The following is an 18,683-nucleotide window of genomic DNA, read 5'->3' on the forward strand; positions in this document are numbered from 1 at the left end:
TTATCTTTCTGAATTAGTGTTTTTGTTTTCTTTGGGTAAATACCAAGTAGAGGAATTACTAGATGATATGGTAAATAAATTAATTTTTTGAGGAACCTCTGCACTTTTCCATAGTGGCTGTACCAATTTGCATACCAACCAAAAGTGCATGAGGGTTCCTCTTTCTCCACATCCTCACCAACACTTGGTATTTCTTATCTTTTTGATTCTAGCCATCTTGATGTATATAAGGTAGTATCTCACTATGGTTTTATTTGCGTGATTAGTGATTAGTGATGTTGAGCACCTTTTTTTTTTTTTAAGATTTTATTTATTGGGCAGCCCGGGTGGCTCAGCGGTTTAGCGCCGCCTTCAGCCCAGAGTGTGATCCTGGAGACCCGGGATCGAGCCCCCATCAGGCTCCCTGCATGAGGCTTGCTTCTCCCTCTGCCTGTGTCTCTGCCTCTCTCTGTCTCTCTGTGTCTCTCATGAATAAATAAATAAAATCTTTAAAAAAAAAAAGATTTTATTTATTTATTCATGAGAAACAGAAAGAGAGAGAGAGACACAGGCGGAGGAGGGAGAAGCAGACTCCATGCAGGGAGCCTGACATGGGACTCGATCCCTGGTCTCCAGGATCATGCCCTTGGCTGAAGGCGGTGCTAAACTGCTGAGCCACCCAGGCTGCCCTATGTTGAGCATCTTTACAGTGTCTGTTGGCCATTTGTGTGTCTCAGAAGGTCCTCTTAAGAGCAGTGCCAGGGCAGGTACTCTCCTCCCACTTAAAGGACCATGTATCTTCACAGGCTATAGTTTCTCCATTATCTAGTTTGTTCTGATGCTCTTCCCTTTCTCTGTATCTCTGGACTCACTATAACTTGAGGCTCTTTTCATGCCATCTAGTCCTCCCTGAGTCTGTCTGCTGGTTCCCAAGTTATTCATGTTTCAGTTTGGGTCATCTAGTTGAATTGGAAGTGGGAGAGAAGGGTGAAAGATAATGTAATATTCATTTTTATAAACTAGCTGGTACCTGGAACTATGTGCCTTGTATTTAGTAAGCAATCAAAAAATATTTGTCACACTGAGTAAAGAACATTGTTAGGTAAGTAAAGAGATCTAGAAAATCCCAGCATCGTTGAATGTTATGTTGTTTCCATCTCAGTCTCCCTTCTCTGGAGGTGGCACTAAAATCAAGGAACATGAAAATCCAAAGGTTGATTTATTGAGGTAGAGAAGATGGTCCAAATCTGCCAACTATGGGAACAACCAAAAGCAAATAGTGAAATGTGGGTTGTAAAGCAAGAGTTCTGAGAGGAAGACCAGTAGGAAGGGATGGGTTAAGAGAGTAAGTTAGAAGGACTATCTTGGGTAAAAACTGAGTGAGCACTGTGGGCCAACAATAGATACCCTTAGACTCTCTTAACAAAAATAATACCTGGAGACTTCCAGCTTCTGCCTAGGGACAGAAGGCTGAAAAGAGCATTGCTCCCACCACCATGACAATAAGTTAATTAAGCAAGCTACAAAATCATAACTTTTACTGAGCCATTCAGAGAGCTGAGTTCACAGGGCAACTGACTAGCCTAAATCTAAGGAAAGGCAAGTGCTTGTAAGCACAGATGAGTTGCCAGCACTGGGTCATCTGTGGCACAGCATGTGAAGGAAGATGAAGCAGCCATTCAAACCACAAAGAATCCTGCTAAATGTTTAAATAAATTGCTAAAAATTGAGTATGGGCTTGCATGTTTATAGAACCCCATGGAAGCTACAAACATAAGGGGAGTTCACATGTACTCACTGGCTCTTCTCCAGAGAAGGTGTTTTGTAAATAAAAGAAAGGAAAAAAAGTTTACCTAGTTCCTAGTCTTCCTAGAGGCAGAAGTCATCTTCTTCTGTTAGGTGGAAGATGAACACATTACTTCAAACAAATTAAACTGTGGGTCCAGGCCCAAATGAGCAAGGCCAACAGAAGAGAAGCGCTTCCTATGTGTGTGAGCCCTTCTTTGAAGTTCCCATATCCTATCTCAAGATGTGCCTATTTTCAGGATGACTGATGTTGGAAATACTTCCTTCAAGAGTAAAGCCCACTCCTAACCATTGGGATGGTTACACCTCTAGCAAGTCAAGTCCCTGCTTATCCACCAGGAATATGTTCTAATCCCCCTAGTGAGTGCCTGAAACTGCAGATATACGGAACCCTATATATTCTATGCTTTTTCCTGTACACACACACACCTATGATGAAGTTTAGTCTATATATTAATCACGGTAGGAGATCAACAATAATAAAATAGAACAATTATAGCAATATATTAAATATAAAGTTATATGAATATGGTCTCTCTCACCTCCTTGCGATGATACGAGATGATAGAATCCTACATAATGAAATAAAGTGAGGTGAGTGATGTAGGCATTGTGATTTAGTCTTAGGGTTAAGCTACTCTTGACCTGATGACATCTCAAGAAGGAGGATCTGCTTCTGGACCAGAGTTAACTGTAGGTAACTGAAACTTTGGAAAGTGAAATCACAAATCAGGGGTGGGGAGACATTGTAGATCAAAGCATTACAGAGAATCCTCTACTTCTATCCTTTTATTTTTTAAAAAGATTTATTTGTTTTAGAGATAAAGCATGTGTGAGCTTGTGCTAGTGGAGGAGAGGGCAGGGACAGAGGGAGAGGGAGAGAATCTCAAGCAGACTCCCTATGGAGTGCAGAGCCCAACTTGGGATGAGGGGCTCCATTTCATCACCCTGAGACCATGACCTGAGCTGAAATCAAGAGTCAGACACTCAGCCAACTGAGCCACTCAGGCACCCCTACTTTTGTTCTTTGAATTACAAAAACAAAACAGTTACAGAGGCAAATAAATCTTGCTGCCAGAGAAAAGGTATTTGAACTCTGCCTACCACCAAGAGATGATTTTAGTGGTTGATTTTTATTTTCAGATGGTTTGACATTATTATCACATCATGTACCATATGTGAAAAAACATAGGCTATGTTCAAAGTGATACTGATCTATATGGTCTTATTAGCACTGAGTATCAATGTATTTTGGAGTTGAGGATAAATAATTTTAAAAAACTTTTTCTCTTAAAAGCAACTTTAATGAAGTATAATTGACAGATAATAAAATGCATCCACTTTAAGAATACTCAATGAGTTTAGGAAATTGCATACCCTTATGCAACCATCACCACAATCAATGTCAAAAATATTCCATCATTCTAGAAAGTTCCTTTCAACCCCTTTGGACACGATCAAGCTCCATAATAAAAAACCTATTTCTGCACTGGCATATATGGATATTCACATTAAATGGTGTAAAGAATATTAATACCTTATGTCATTTTGGGCCAGGTTTGTCTGCTGAGTTTGCCATAAGCTTCATGAAACCCTTTAGTTCTCAAAAGTTTTGGATTTTGAAACTGTTGATAAGGGACTATAGATCTGTTATAAAAGAATGGGAAAGAATACAGTGATAATTACATTTATATAGATGTAAATTACATTTATATAGATGTTATAAAAGAATGGGAAAGAATACAGTGATAATTACATTTATATAGATGTTTAGTTGCTTGTATAGAGACATCTGGACTAATGGCACATGGACTCATGAACTTCTGGGTAATCTTTTTGAAACTAAGCTATTTTAAGAAAATTTTATTAACTACTGTATAGTGTGTATCTAATAGTATACTTGACACATAATGGGTACCCTGTTATACATTTCATTTTTTCTACTGATAATTCTACCCAACTCATACTTCTTCAATACTACTCTTTTCTTTTTTGTTAATTAAAAAAAAATTTTTTATTTTAAATAGACTCCACACCCAACATGGGGCTTGAATTCATGACCCTGAAATTAAGAGTCACATGCTCTACCGACTGAGCCAGCCAGATGCCTGTATGCCACTATCTTTTCTTTTTCTGTATTGATATTTTCCTCAGATACCTTTATTTATTTAGAAAGCTCTGATTTGGGATCCCTGGGTGGCTCAGCAGTTTAGCGCCTGCCTTCGGCCCAGGGTGTAATCCTGGAGTCCTGGGACGAGTCCCACGTTGGGCTTCCTGCGTGGAGCCTGCTTCTCCCTCTGCCTGTGTTTCTGCCCCTCTCTCTCTCATAAATAAATAAAATCTTAAAAAAAAAGAAAGCTCTGACTTTTCTGTTTATTGTTTATCCTTTGCTCTTTAACTGTGCTACCCAATATATAGTCATCAGCCACACATGGCTATTTAAATTTAAAGATAATAGAATAAAATGAAAAAGTCAGTTTCTTAGCTGCAGTAGCCACACTGCAGTGGTCTATGTGGGCTATGTCTACTGTATCAGATACTGTGAATATAGAACAGTTCCACCATTGTGGAAAGTTACATTGGATAGAGCTGCTTCATCTTGTTTGCCATTTTATTCCCAGTGCCTTTCACGATGCTTGGGATGCAGTAGATGATCAACAAATATTTGCTGAGTAAATGTTTTCAGTTTATCTGTAAAAGCCTTCAGGCAAATATAAAGCAAAGGGTTTTTTTTGAAATAAGAATGTTTGAATTGGGGGCAGCCCTGGTGGCTCAGTGGTTTAGTGCTTCCTTCAGCCCAGGGTGTGATCCTGGAGACCCGGGATCAAGTCCCACGTCGGGCTCCCTACATGGAACCTGCTTCTCCCTCTGCCTGTGTCTCTGCCTCTCTCTCTCTCTGTGTCTCAAATAAATAAAATCTTAAAAAAAAAAAAAACTATTTGAATAGCAGTGACTCTTAGGAGCCTAAAGGCTTTCTTTGAAAAGGTAAAAAATTAGGTTCCATTTTATGTTGTATTGTAGCTTTGACTATTAATGATTTTTGGTCATTGAGCATTTACCAAATGCCAGGCACTGTTCAAATTGTTTTATGCATATTTCTTCAGTAACTTTCACAACTACCTTATGATGTCTACATTAGTCTCAATTTACAGATAAGGAAACTGAAACAGAGGTGGAAGGTAACTTGCCCAAGATCATTTAGCTACTAAGTGGCAGGGCCAGAATTTGGACACAGGCAGTCTGGCTCCAGATGTTAAGCAATTAACTACAACACTAAACTCTGTGATTTTATTTATTTATTTTTAGAGAAGGAGAGGTGGATGGGGAGACAGGGGCAGAAGGAGAGGGAGAGAGAGAATCTTAAGCAGGTTCCATGCCCAGTGTGGAGCTTGACACCAGGCTGAATCTCACAACCCTGGGATTATTACCTGAGCCAAAACCCCAAGTCAGACACTTAACTGACTGAAAAAGCTTTTATTTATTTGTTTGTTTAAGAGTGAGAGAGAGCATGAGCAGTGGGGGTGGGGGCAAAGGGAATGAGAGAGAGGGAGAAGCAGTGTCCCTGCTGAGCAGGGAGAGGGAGCCCTACATGTGGCTCCATCCCAGGACCCTGGGATCATGACCTGAGCCAAAGGCAGACATAACCAACTGAGCCACTCAGGTGCCCCTTTATGATTATTTTTTATATGATTATTTTTAATAAGGACCATTTAGTCACTTCTTTCCAGTATTCAAACTTCTATTTTCTTTTTTTCGTATTTAATTGCATTTAGCAGGACACCCTAGAAAATATTAAATAATAGCTGCTATAGCCCTGCATCTTTCTGGGTCCCTGATTTTTAACATGAATACTTCCATTTCACTCTAAGATATGTTACTGTTGTTTTCTAATGATTATCTTAATTCATTTAAAGAAATGTTCTTTTATTTCTAGAACATTTATTTTTAAATTTCAGAAATGGCTGTTGAATGTTACACAATGCATCACTAGAGAATATGGGGATCCCTGGGTGGCGCAGCGGTTTGGCACCTGCCTTTGGCCCAGGGCGCAATCCTGGAGACCTGGGATCGAGTCCCACATCGGGCTCCCGGTGCATGGAGCCTGCTTCTGCCTCTCTCTCTCTCTCTCTCTCTCTCTCTCTCTGTGTGACTATCATAAATAAATAAAAATTTAAAAAAAAGAATATCATTTGGTTTTTCTCCTTTAATAAATTACCTGACATTTTATAGTGTTAAACCACCATTCTTGGAATAAACCATGCTATGTCATGTTACGAATTCTTTTCATTATCACATCACTGTTTTCAACACTTTAATACCCAATTTTCTTTGCAACAAAGTCACAGACGAATTCATCTCTTTCTTGACATAATGTTTGCCTTGGGCTTTGATACTAGGGTTATGGTAAGGTTGCGGAATAAACAGAAATTTTCTCTTTTTGGGATAGTTTCCCTAGAATCCAGCCAGGGTTTGATACCCCATCTCAACTCCCTTCTTCCTTCTAGAGGTGTCCGTAGTACTCAAGAGGTGTCCTTTAGCTGTCAAGGTTCCTCATAAACTGGACTGATCCCCAACAAAGCCTATGTATCATTCAGTTTTCTCCCTTTCCTTGCACTGGCTTCCAAGCCTTTTCTAATTTCATGCCACTTGCTTGCCATTGAGTTTGCTATGGGAGATTTGAGTGGTGTTGATTTTTGCAGAATAGAACTAACATTGGAGGTGGGAACTGTATAGGTGCTCGACACCTCTCACTTCATTTAATCCTCAGAATCCTGGGATTTTTATTTTGTAGACGGGAAAAGGAAGTTGATAAATTGCTATACACCACTGTGTGAGGTGCCAGAATTTAAAAACCAGGACTCCTTACTTGATTCCAAAGCAACTGCTGCTCCCACTACAACAGAAGTCTCACCTGTTCCCATTATGTTCCCTGGCCAGTCTCTCACGTTGACTTGTCCTCCTTTAGCAATTACAGACTATACTACATCACTTGACGTTACCCTCTTTTGTATGTTTTGTTTGTTTCGTCTGTGTAATTCTTGTCTCACACAGCAATTATTAACTGAGTGCCCGTTTATCTGACTCCGTTTGGCTATCTTCTTATTTTTTAATAAGGGATAGCGGGGGGGGGGGGGGGGGAGGAAGGAAGAGGTGACTAAATGCAAATCATTTTGATTATGTTAGTTTTAGCTACCCATTGCAAAAAGTCCCTTTCAAAATAAGTTTAACTCTGCCTGGTCTCCCAGGGACTTTTTAGCGATCCCTGCAAAATTAGTGCCTAAAAACGGAGAGGGCATTTGTGAATATTGATCACCCAAGCACATCAAACAGTGGCGGTGTGCTGGAAATCGCACCCACGGCAGCAACTTCCTAACAAGGAAAACTAGCGGACGAGCCACTGTCTCTCTACTGCAGGAGCGAGCCGTCTTTCCCCCTCCCGGCCTCAGCCAAATGGAACTTTCCTGCGAAAGCCTTGACGGAGCGCTCACCCGGAGTCACGTGGAGCTGGAGCGTACTCCCGCGCCTTGCGGCGTGACGCGGGGCTCGGGTTGCTAGGGGAGGGGCAAGGCGCCGCGGAAGGGGCGGGGCGAAGGAAGCCAGCGGGGTAGGCGGGGCCGCTGGAGTCGAGGGGCGGGCGGAGAGGGGCGCGCGGGCGGGGAGGGCCTGGCGTATTATGGGATGCGGCGGTGGAATGGCGCTGGGCGCGTGATTTTGAACAAACCCGGGTCTGTGTCTCGGAGGCGCCGCCGCCGCCGCGGCTGCTGGGAGCCTAGGGAGCGTGGCGCGAGGAGCAGGCGGCGGCGCCGCCGGCTTTGGTGAGTGTCAGCCCCGAGGGTGGGGACATCTGGGCGGGCGGGCGGGAAGGGGACGCCGGCCCCGCTGCGGGTGGTGGAGCGGGCGGAGGGCGCCGGACCGCCCCCTCCGGGAGCCCGGGCTCGTGGGTCTTGGCGGAGAGCGGGAACCTGGCGGCTGGGGGCTGCCGCGCCTCCTCCCCGGGCCACAGGGGGCGGGAGGATCCTCCCGGCTCGGCCTCTTCCCGCCGGCACCCGGGAGGGCGGCTGTCACCCGGCAGGGCCGGCGCTGGGCCGGCCGCCCGCCCGCCCTTCCCGGCAGTCGGCAGGAAGGGTTCCGGCGGCTGTTGACACGCACCTTGCGCGGCCCGAGAAGCCGACTGTGTCGGCCCTCGGTTTCTGGGAACCGGTTCTGCTGCTGTGTCATTTTGTGCCAGCCCCTCCTTTCCCTGCTGCCCGCCGCCCCGTTCTTCCTACGCCCCTTTGTATGGTCTCTTCTTCGTGTGTGTCCGTTTTCCTCGCGAAGCCCACCAGCTAAATGTCATAATGTCTCCGAGGTGCACGGGGAAGGGGGGGGCCGGGACTTAGCTCGGCCGAGCAACGGTAAACACCAAGCGGAGTGCGGGGGGACGGGGCTGGAGGGGGTGGAGAGGTGGAAATAAAGTTTAAAGATGAAGAAACTGGGAAGACTTGAGACTCTCAGGCTCAGCCGGCTGCGTAGATAAAGAGCGATTGGGCCGGGTGCTAGACGGCACTCGTTTAAAGCCTGAATCTCCTTCCTGGCTTTTATATGGAGTTGTCATTCAGGAAAGGTAAGGAGATGAAATGGCTTCCACCTTACTCTTTTTAGACTAACTTCTCAAAAATACAGTAGAATGGTCCTGTTCTCAACCTTGAAGTTTAATTTGATCGTTGCAGGCAGGTCTTTGAGGGTTCATACTGTGGTTCAGTGGTGGGTTTAGAATTCAGCCTTTGAATGCGTGATTACCAAATCTTTCTGAACTTGACAGACATAACCAATTTGGGTTTGTTTTGTTTTTTAATTCTGGTCTTGTCGCAAGCCTTGCAGCTTATGGTTTTGTGTTATTTTTTAGTTGATTAAAAAATGCTTACGTTGTTTTTTAGTTATTAAACCGCATAATGAGAGTAGTTGGTGGGAAAGATGGGTAACTGGGGTCTTGTTCTAAAGCAAGCTGTTTGTTTTGTCTGTATTGAACAAATATGTCTGTGGCAGGTTTTTTTTTTTTTTTAATTTGGTGACAGATCTTAAAAACATTTGGCGAATAATTTTAGAGATATATTTTAGAAGTTGGGCTTTGACATCTTAAACCGATAGCAAATTGGAAGCCACGGTGTTCACGGACAGAAAGGATCAGATGAAATGGAGTGGAGAGGAAAATAGTTCAGAACTGCATTTTTACAACTGGACCACAGCTAGTTTTCAGCACATCATCAGCATGAGGATCAGTGCCTGTAATTTACAGATGTGTCGGAGAGATTAGACATGCATGTGGAAATGGGTCGTTCTGTCAAAGTAGTGCTGACAGTGGAGGAAAACGTCAGAGTGGGTGACATCGAGGTCTTTGTCAGTGCTTTAGTGTCTGGAATGAGCGGAGTGAATGAAACGCGTTCCATCATCCGTCTCAAGTTGCTATTCTGAAAATGAAAGAGTTCGGGTTCTTTATTGTCCTTCTGCCGACTTCCGTGTGGCTTTTGCTCTTCAAAACAAAAACATGCCGGACTTGGGACTCGGCAGGTAGAGCGACTTCCTTTCGCGTAGCTGCGGGGCCCGCAGAAGCACCATCTTTCGCTGTGGGGTGAAAGGTCTCGGCGTGGGCTGTGTGTGCGTTTGTGTCTCCCTGTGCATTTGAAGGTTGGCGGGGCGGGCGGGAGGTTTCCCCGGATATGTGGGTGTGCGCCTCTCGGGAGGGGAGGGCCGGCGAGGGGAGGAGGAGGAAGGGGGAGGTTACTGGCGGCGGCGGCGGCGGCGGCCCGGGCTCGGGCTGTCGGGGAAGCTGCTGAGCTGTGATGGTGATGACGAGGTGAAAATGGCGGATCTTTCGAAATACAATCCCGGCCCCTGACATACCAGAGGCGGCGGCGGCGGCGGCGTCGCCACCCGGGCGCCCTCCCCGGCCCCCCGGTCCCCTGTAGCGCTCCACTTCGGGCAAACTGGGGAAGGAAGCGGCTGGCCGGAGCGACGGTGCCCAGGCAAAACAAGCACCGCCCGGGCTTGGAATTGCCCGGGACCTTCGGGAGCCCCCACCTCGGAGCCAGAGGGAGGAGAAAGCGGCAGCCGCTGGAGGTAGAGGACAAGGGGGTATCCGAGGGCTTCTCTGCACAGAGATCTCTTTTATTTAGGGGGGTGACGGGCAGGGGAGGAATTGCGTTGTGGATCAAGGAATGACTAGTCCAGAGTGCAGAGAACCAGTAGCCTCGTAATGACATCAACATTATTCTGAGTGTTAAGAGGGCTCGAGTTTGCTCTTACACCTAAGGCTGCTGCTGAGGCCTAGAGGAACCGCTAGCACTTACCATAATTTCCTGACTTAATATTTAAAGCATCCACTCTGGTCGGTGTCGGTTTGATGATGTTCAGGTTATAGGGTTGAATGTTTCTTTAGAGAGGCAGAGCATAAGCATTTTATTCTGCATTTAAGCTCTGTGTTTTAGGTCATAGTCTGTAACTTGTTGGGGTGTGGATGCTCACATTTTTGGAGCATATGGACTACTTTTGTGACAATCAAAAAGGTTGTCTTTTTCTTTTATGGCTCTCTCATCCATAGAGTGACCCTTTTGCCCCTGCCGTTTGGCAAATAACAATTGAGATACTGTCAGTCATATTTCTTATCCATTTTTCCCGGCCCCTCTCCAATCCATTTCATGAATTTGGAGGCTAACGTTATGGAATATTTTGCAGGATGTAGATTTTATAATCCAAGTGAAATACAGCTGTGGGAGCTCTGTTTTGGCTCACAAGTTTTACCTTCCTTGTTACGGAAGTTATAGCTTGATGTGAGGACATTAAGTTGATAGAGATGAACTCTATCTGGACTTGTTAGCTCTTTGTTTAAAGAGCTGGAGCATTGGATTGATTGACCTTATGACCATAGTTTATGGCCATAGTTTAATTTTGTTTGGTTACCTAAAGATCCATGTATGTTTTAGTTTGTCCGGCAGATCCCTCAGGAGGTCTGTCTGCTTGCACACAACAGTAGTGTTACTGAAAAGTTACATGTGAATCAAATTTTTATACTTTAATTTGGGGTCCTCTGGTTTTTTTCTAGCTTTTGTAGTAGAAGGTTGGGTCAGTGACAATGAGTAGATGAGCCTGTACAGGTGAATATTTAAGAAATGCCTGCTGGTAATGTTTATGATTAGCAGTAATTTCCCTTATCCAAGTTTCTTACAAAGAGATGATGTCATAGAATGACATACAATATGTATTTTATTCAGAGGACAAATTTTTGCATGTATCTGTGTATGTAGCTTAGACATTTGGCTTTCACTCATTAGAAGAATAAGGAACTAAAAAAATTAAGGAAAATAACTGCAGAAGTACTCAGAAGCTTTAGTTAATGAATTTTTGGTTAATCATTTGTTTGGTGTTCTTGTATTATCCAGCAGGGATTTGGTTCTGTTTTTTCTTGTGTTGCAATTATTTGGTACATGTCAACTAGCTGCTAAATTAGTAGTAAAACTCAGAATTTGGAAAGTAATTAAAATAAAGAGAGAGTAAAATGCTTTTTATTGGCTTTTTCTTTTAATCACAGAGGATTATTGTCTTTTTGTGATTTTTGTGTGTGTGTGTGTGTGTGATTGTCTTTAAAGGCCAGTTTTCAGATTGTTATGGTTAGAACAATTGTCTATTAAGATTAGAAGTGTGTTATAAAGAAATGAAGTAAGGATTATGCCACCAGAGATAGTCAAGTGGCTTTTTTGGGGAAGAAGTACATTATAGATTTTCATTACTTATTTCAAGTGTTCCTATTGAGTATTTCTTATGTGTCCCATACTGTGTGAGGGAAAGGGCATATTTCAGTATCACTGCCTCAGGAAACTGAGTTTAGGAATGGTTGGGGGGTAAAGTTGGAAGGATGGGTTGAGTAGAGCTTTAATGCAGAAGAAGGCCTTGAGAGTTAACAGAAAATTTTAAAATAGGAGAATGATGGCCTCAGAGATGCACTCAAGGAAGAAGAAAATCTGTAGTTTTTTTACATAAAATGTGTTACTAGTTAGGAGAGAAGTAAAAGTACCATAGTATGTTCCAAACTTCAGAGATGTGGCAATTCTTGGTTGCAATGGGAAAGAGACATTGTGAAGGTGTAATCTGCATGGTATATGCCAGATTAACAGTTCTATGGATAGATGTCAAACATGGCAAGAACCTAAGCCCTGTTGTTTGATAGAATATTGAAGCTAATTGAGATGGAGAAAGAGGAAAAGAATTTTCATTTGAGTTATAATTACCACATAACTATTTTCATAATAACGCTTCAAATAAATGGAGGCTTAGTGAGATTACTGCTTAGCGTTATGTGTTAAACAACTAGAATAGCTAACATTTGGAAATGGATCTTTCTGATTTGAATCCCCTTTTTTTGCCCACCATGTTATTCTTAAGCATGGAAAAAAAAAAAATATATATATATAGTCCCCCCCACATGGGGGAAAAATATTGTGGGTCCTTATATTGGCCTAAGTACTTTTTAAAAATATTTAATTTTTAGGTGTACATAAATAATAAAAAAAGATGTGCATAAATATAGATTCCTATGTTTATTTGCTTTTTTGTAAGTATAAAACACAAGTAGATTACCCATAATGCCCTCCACACAGTTGGGAAGCAGTATTTGTTATTAAATGACTGATAAAAATCTTAACCAATTAAAATTAAGAGAACCTTGTCAGTTTTAAGATGGAATGTAATTGCAAAGGATGTTGGTTAAAAGTTAATTTTGAGTATTTAAAAACTTATTTGAGAAGGAGTTTCTCAGTCTGTGCCTTGTGAGTTTATTTGAAGTGTTGTGAAGTCTCAGAGCATTATATAAACCTATCTTACTCAAAAAGACAAACCAAAGTTATCTTAGTAAATAATGCTAGAATTTTAGATGCTATCCATTCTCCATAATTAATTATTCATTCTTCGAGTTTGTATTGAGAGGTTATTATTTGGCAGCTCTGTTCAAGGCATTGGAGATAGGGGATCTAGTGATGAAGACAGACTAGTCCCAGTCCTTATGGAGCTTGCATTTTAAAGAAGTAGCGGAGGAAGAATCAGACTATAAACAAAGATACTTTCTGATTGTGATAGATGCTATGATGGAAATACCAGTAGGGTAATGTGATGGAATACTTAAGATAGTGGAGATGGAAGTGGGGATGCTATTTTAGGTAGATCTTAAAATGTAATACAATTGAGACAAATATAGAAATCATTAGATTTTCTGAAATAGTAAATCTTTAACATTCAGTAGACTTAAACCATTCAACCATGTTCAACTGTGAGGAGGAAAAGCTCAATGTATTGATTTCCAGGATCATTCTTTGCCTTTAGAACTTTGTTTTATGAACAAAAAATATTGGAGTCATGGGGAATATGTTGTATGTTCTGTCTTCTTTCCTACCATACCTTGACAAGTAACCCTTTGTAAAGATGAGATGGAGTAAAGCTCCTCAGTACTACTGGCTTGTGGGAATTCTCTCTTTTCTTGGAGTGGTCCTCAACATAGTGATGATGAGGTTGCATGTGTTAGTACATATCTTCCATTCCTAAGGGATAAAATTAGAGTGATGATTCATGTAGCTTCATGGCCAAACCCTTTCCTGCCATGCCCACAGCTCCTTTGAGAGTTTCTTTTAGCACAGGCCACCATGCCTTGCATGTGACCCTGATTGAAATGGATATAGATGTCTAATGGTAAAGCAGTTATCATAGTCTCAGTAGCTTTGAGGTATGCTGGCTCCAGAATTCTGCACAGCCTCACACTACATAGAGACTAGCCAAATTGATCAGACTTTTTCTTCTTAGAAGTTTGAACTTTACTCTTAGTTCAAGGGGGACTCTAGTAGTGTAATTCCTACTCTTTTTTAATGGGACAAATAAAAAGACATGTTATTCTGAATAGCAGGCTTCAAAATATATAAAGCAAAAAAAAAAAAAAAAAAAGGAAGGCACACATGAGGAGAAATAGACAAATTCACCATCATATTTGGGGATTTTAATAGCCTTTCTCAGTAACTGATAGAAGAAGAAAAGGTAACAATATAGAAGATATGAACTGCACTATCAACCAACATGATGTAATTGACATTTGTAGAATACTACCCTCAGCAACTATAGAATACATATTCTTTTCAGGTGCACATGCAGTGTTCACCAAGATAGACCATATACTAAGCCGTGAAACAAGTCTCTAATTTCAAATGATGGAAATGTAGAGTATTACATTCTTTGGCAATAATAGGAGTAAATGGGAAATCAATAATAAGATAGAAAATACCCAAATAGCATACTTCTTAATTTTTCCATTTATCAAAGACAAAATCACAAGGAATATTAGAAAACATTTGAAATGAATGACAAATTAAAAATAGAATGAAATTATGGGATCCCTGGGTGGCGCAGCGGTTTGGCGCCTGCCTTTGGCCCAGGGCGCGATCCTGGAGACCCGGGATCAAATCCCATGTTGGGCTCCCGGTGCATGGAGCCTGCTTCTCCCTCTGCCTATGTCTCTGCCTCTCTCTCTCTGTGTGTGACTATCATAAAAAAAAAAAAAAAAAAAAAAGAATGAAATTAGTAGAATGCAGCTAGAAGTTTGGGAAAAATTTTTAATATTAAGTGTTTATTTTAGGAAAGAAGAAAGATTTAAAATCAGTGATCTAAACTGATGGCTTTAGGGCAGCCCCCGTGGCTCAGCGGTTTACCCCAGCGGTTTACCGCCTGCCTTCAGCCCAGGGCGTGATCCTAGAGACCCAGGATCAAGTCCCACGTCAGGCTCCCTGCATGGAGCCTGCTTCTCCCTCTGCCTGTGTCTCTGCATCTCTTTCTCTCTCTCCCTCTCTCTCTCTCTCTCTCTCTCTCTCTGTCATGAATGAATAAATAAAATCTTAAAAAAATAAAATAAACTGAGGGCATTAGACATACTTTTTTCTGGGAAGAGCCAGATAGCAAATATTTTATACTTTGGAGGCATGTGAATCTGGTATATATATATTTGTATATACTTTTTTTTTTTCTCAGCTATTTAGAAATGTAAAAACCATTCTTGGCTGGAGAGCAGTAAACAGATTCTGGGCCTGACTTGGTCTGTGGAGTATAGTTTTCTGAACCTTGATCTATGCCTCCATCTTAAACTTCTTTTTTTTTTTTAAATTTTTTTAATTTAATTATGATAGTCACAGAGAGAGAGAGAGGCAGAGACATAGGCAGAGGGAGAAGCAGGCTCCATGCACCGGGAGCCTGATGTGGGATTCGATCCTGGGTCTCCAGGATCGTGCCCTGGGCCAAAGGCAGGCGCCAAACCGCTGCGCTACCCAGGGATCCTCTTAAACTTCTAGAAGAACAAATGAAACTTAAAGCAGAAGGAGGGAGATAAAGATAAGAGTCAATTAAATAAGAAATGGACAAAGAATTGAGAAAATCAGTGAAGGCAAAGTGATTCTTTGAAAAGATCAATAAAATTGATAAATCTCCAGCCAGACTGATGAAAAAAAAGAGAAAACAAATGATCAAAGTGAGGAATGAGAAGTTGACATTTTTACAGACAATAAAATAAAACAATATTATGTATACCTTAATGCTAATACATTTGGTAACTTAGAGGAAATAAACAAATTCCTTGAAAGACACAAACTATCAAATATCAGAGGTCACAGTATAACCGGAACATCTCTATATCTATTGAAGAAATTGAAGTTATAGTTAAAAGCAAGAAAGCTTTATGTCTAGATGGCTTCATTGGTGAATCCCAACAAACATTTCAGGAAGAAATAGTAACAATTCTATGGGAACTTTTCCTGAAAGTTGAAGAAGAGGCAACATGCCTCAGAACATTTTATTAGGCTAGGATTATCCCCAGACAGTCACTATAAGAAAAAAACAAAACAAAACAAAACTACACACCAATATCCTTCATGAATGTAGACAAAAATGCCTAACAAAATATTAGGAAATAGAATTCAGTAATATATGCAAAGTATAATACATCATGACTGAGTAGGGCTTATTTCAGGAGTGGAAGATTGGCTTAGTAATAAAAAAAAAATTAATTAAAAGGCCAAAAGAGAAAAGCTGTGTGATTATCCCAATAGAGTAAAAAAAGCATGTGAGAGAGATATCCATTTATGATTGGGGGGAAAACCACACCCAACTCTGTAAACTAGAATATATAGTAAGCTTCCCCAACCTGGTAAAGGGTATTTATGAAAAATCCACAGTTAACAAGTAAGTTTGGGAACAAGGCAAAGGTGTCTGCTCTTATTACTTTTATTCAACATTTTACTGGAGGTCTTAGCCAGTGTAGTAAGGCAAGGAAAAGAAATAAAAGGCATGCCAAGTGGAAGGGAAGAAATACAGACATTATGTTCAGACAATGTGGATTGTATTTGTAAAAAATCTTAAGGAATTTACTTCACAAAACCACTAAAATAAGTGAGTTTACCCAAGTTGTAGACTACATGGACAATATAAAAAAAAAAGTTGTATTTGTATATAATAGCAGCAGACAGTAGGAAAATGGGGAAAAAAGGCCATTTGCAATGGATCAAAAAGCATGAAACACTTAGGGATAAATTTATGTGCAAGACCTTTACACTTAAATTACAAAACTTTGCTGAAGTAAATAAGTAGAGAAATATATGGTTGGGAGACATTTTCCAGTGGTCTTTGCAAGTGAGGCAGTGAGTGTCCTTTTAAATAACCATTTCTAGGATGTTTGTGTAGCATACAGCCTTGAATGATAGATACAGTGATTCCTAGGGCAGATTTGCTTGTTGTGCAGTATAATAAAGATAATATCTTCCTGTGGACAAAAGCGCAGGTATGCTTCGGCCCATTATAAATGAATCAGGTACTCTGAGCTCAGGGTTATTATTAGTTGTGATACAAACCCTGTGCCTGCACATCATCTACTTGGGCCTCTCCATTCACCCTGTGGGACTTGCCGGCAACTGGAAGAACTCATACACACACGATGCTCATGTTCCTGTGTCTGTACCTAGGACAACTGTAGTCTGCCAATATCTGTGAAATGGCAACAGGGTACTTTGTTAGTTTGCAAAGAGAGTCTAAAATCTCAGATCCCTCACAGTTCTTGGCAGTTTTGACCATGAAAATGGAGTGTTGACAGAGACCTAGCTTTCTGAAAGAGGAGGATGACAGCCTGGTGGGTTAGGTTAGGGGATATGAAAAGACTATGGCATTTGGTAGTGAAGGCTCTCACTCAAGGGTGGCAGGGGCAAGGGGAAAAAGTCTTCCAGTATTCTACCTCTTAATGTATATTTAGGGGCTGAATTGAGAGCCCAAACAGTACTTTGGTTGTTGTACACTCAACTCTGTAGCTCCAGCTGAAAAGCAGTGTGGCTGTAGCCACCGGGTTAAGGAATCCCCAAAGCTGAGATAATGGTGTCAGAAATAGGACACCAGAAATGGTGTCTTGGGATATAGAATTTTGGGTGTATTAGAAGTTTGTTTAGTTGAGTTGTAACTGTGAGTACTTGAAACTGAAAGTAAATGCACTGCCAGGCCACTATCTCCTTCTGTGACTTGACTTCTCCCTCATCCTGCATCTTCAGATGCTTTAAGAAGAAAGATTAATAAAGCTTGGGCAAAGATCTGCCGGTCCTTAATGGGGGAGTAAAGGCCATATCCACATGTCCAAATATGCTGGGGGAACTTCAGGGAGAGCAGGGAGTCAAACTTCTATGGTTGTGTTGGGTACTGGTACCCAAGTCGTCATCCTGTCTTGTTCTATGGGGGATAGAGTGTGTTAGAAGCAACTGATGGGGCTTGGACAATGTTTGCAGTAGGGAAAGGAAGCTAGTACGGCATTGTGGGTCAGGCCCTTTGTTGTTATATACTGTTTCTATTGCTGCAAGCATAATTGGTGTTGATGTTTTTGCATGCCTATTTTAAATTCCCATAAATATCAGAGGAGATTCTGATCAGAAAGAGCTGCATGTAGAGAAGTGCTAGTACTTTGGGGTCTCAAAACACCAGTGATTCCTTTGAGCTACAAGTTATTGTGACTGGTGATTTTATAGTGTATATAAAGAATTTCTCCAACTCAGTAAGAAGACAAAAAAGCCAGTATTGTTTTAAGGAGGAAAAAGATTTTAACAGTCTTTTTGAAAGAAGATACACAAATACACTATGTATGTGAAAAGATGCTCAGCACTGTTAGTCATCTCGGCATTCCAAGTGAAAACCACAATGAGATATCACTTTACACCCATTAGAATGGCTGACAATACCAATTGTTCATGAGGATGTGGAGCAGGTGAAACTCTGGCATTTTGCTGGTGGGTGTATACAGTGTTGGGAAATAGTTTGGCAATTTCATGGAAGGTTAAAAGTAAATTTACCTTATAACCCAGCAAGTCCACTTCTTGGTATTTATTCAAAAGATATGAGAATATGTACCCATAACAAACTTGAACTTGAATGTTCATGGCAGTGTTATTTATAAGAGTCTCAAACTGGAAATAATCCAGATGTCCAGTCATGGGTGAATGGATGAACAAATCATGGCGAATTTATATCATGGAATATTACTTAGCAATAAAAAGAAACAGAACTCCTAGTAAGTGAAGAAATAAAGATAAATCTCAATGCTCAGGGAAAAGGTTAAAATTATATAATTCCTTTATGTCATGAGTATATAATAAATGATTCCATTTATGCGAAGTTCTAGAATGGGCGATAAGTTAAAACCATAGTGATAGAGCAGATCAGTGGTTATGTGTGGTGGAATTCTTAGGATAGGGGATTGACTGTAAAGGAGTAGACTTGTTTTTTCTTTGTTTAAAAATACCAGTGTAAAAATTTAAGGCAGTGCAATTTTGTGATTGAAATTGTGAACTTTGGTATTATAAAACATTGTGGTT

General features: G+C 41.2%; 1 protein-coding gene across 13 annotated transcripts in view; it reads left to right on the forward strand.

Moving 5' to 3' along the window:
• The first annotated feature begins 7,396 nt into the window (after window positions 1–7,396).
• Window positions 7,397–18,683, forward strand: part of LIN54 (lin-54 DREAM MuvB core complex component) — a 66,716-nt gene continuing 55,429 nt past the window's right edge. For 3 of the 13 annotated variants that reach the window (XM_025998180.2, XM_072755827.1, XM_025998183.2), the window contains exon 1: window positions 7,397–7,601. Coding sequence is in view for 5 of the 13 variants with exons in the window: in XM_025998177.2 (XP_025853962.1) it covers window positions 9,240–9,333 (94 nt within the window). In the remaining 8 variants the exon portion in view is untranslated. Of the gene's footprint in view, window positions 7,602–7,824; window positions 8,390–8,951; window positions 9,334–9,368; window positions 9,883–18,683 lie in introns of those variants that run through there. The other 10 variants (XM_025998179.2, XM_072755826.1, XM_072755829.1 and 7 more) reach the window with 9 other exon arrangements.

The sequence above is a fragment of the Vulpes vulpes genome, chromosome 4 (genome assembly GCF_048418805.1).
Source record: "Vulpes vulpes isolate BD-2025 chromosome 4, VulVul3, whole genome shotgun sequence".
NCBI lineage: Eukaryota > Metazoa > Chordata > Mammalia > Carnivora > Canidae > Vulpes > Vulpes vulpes.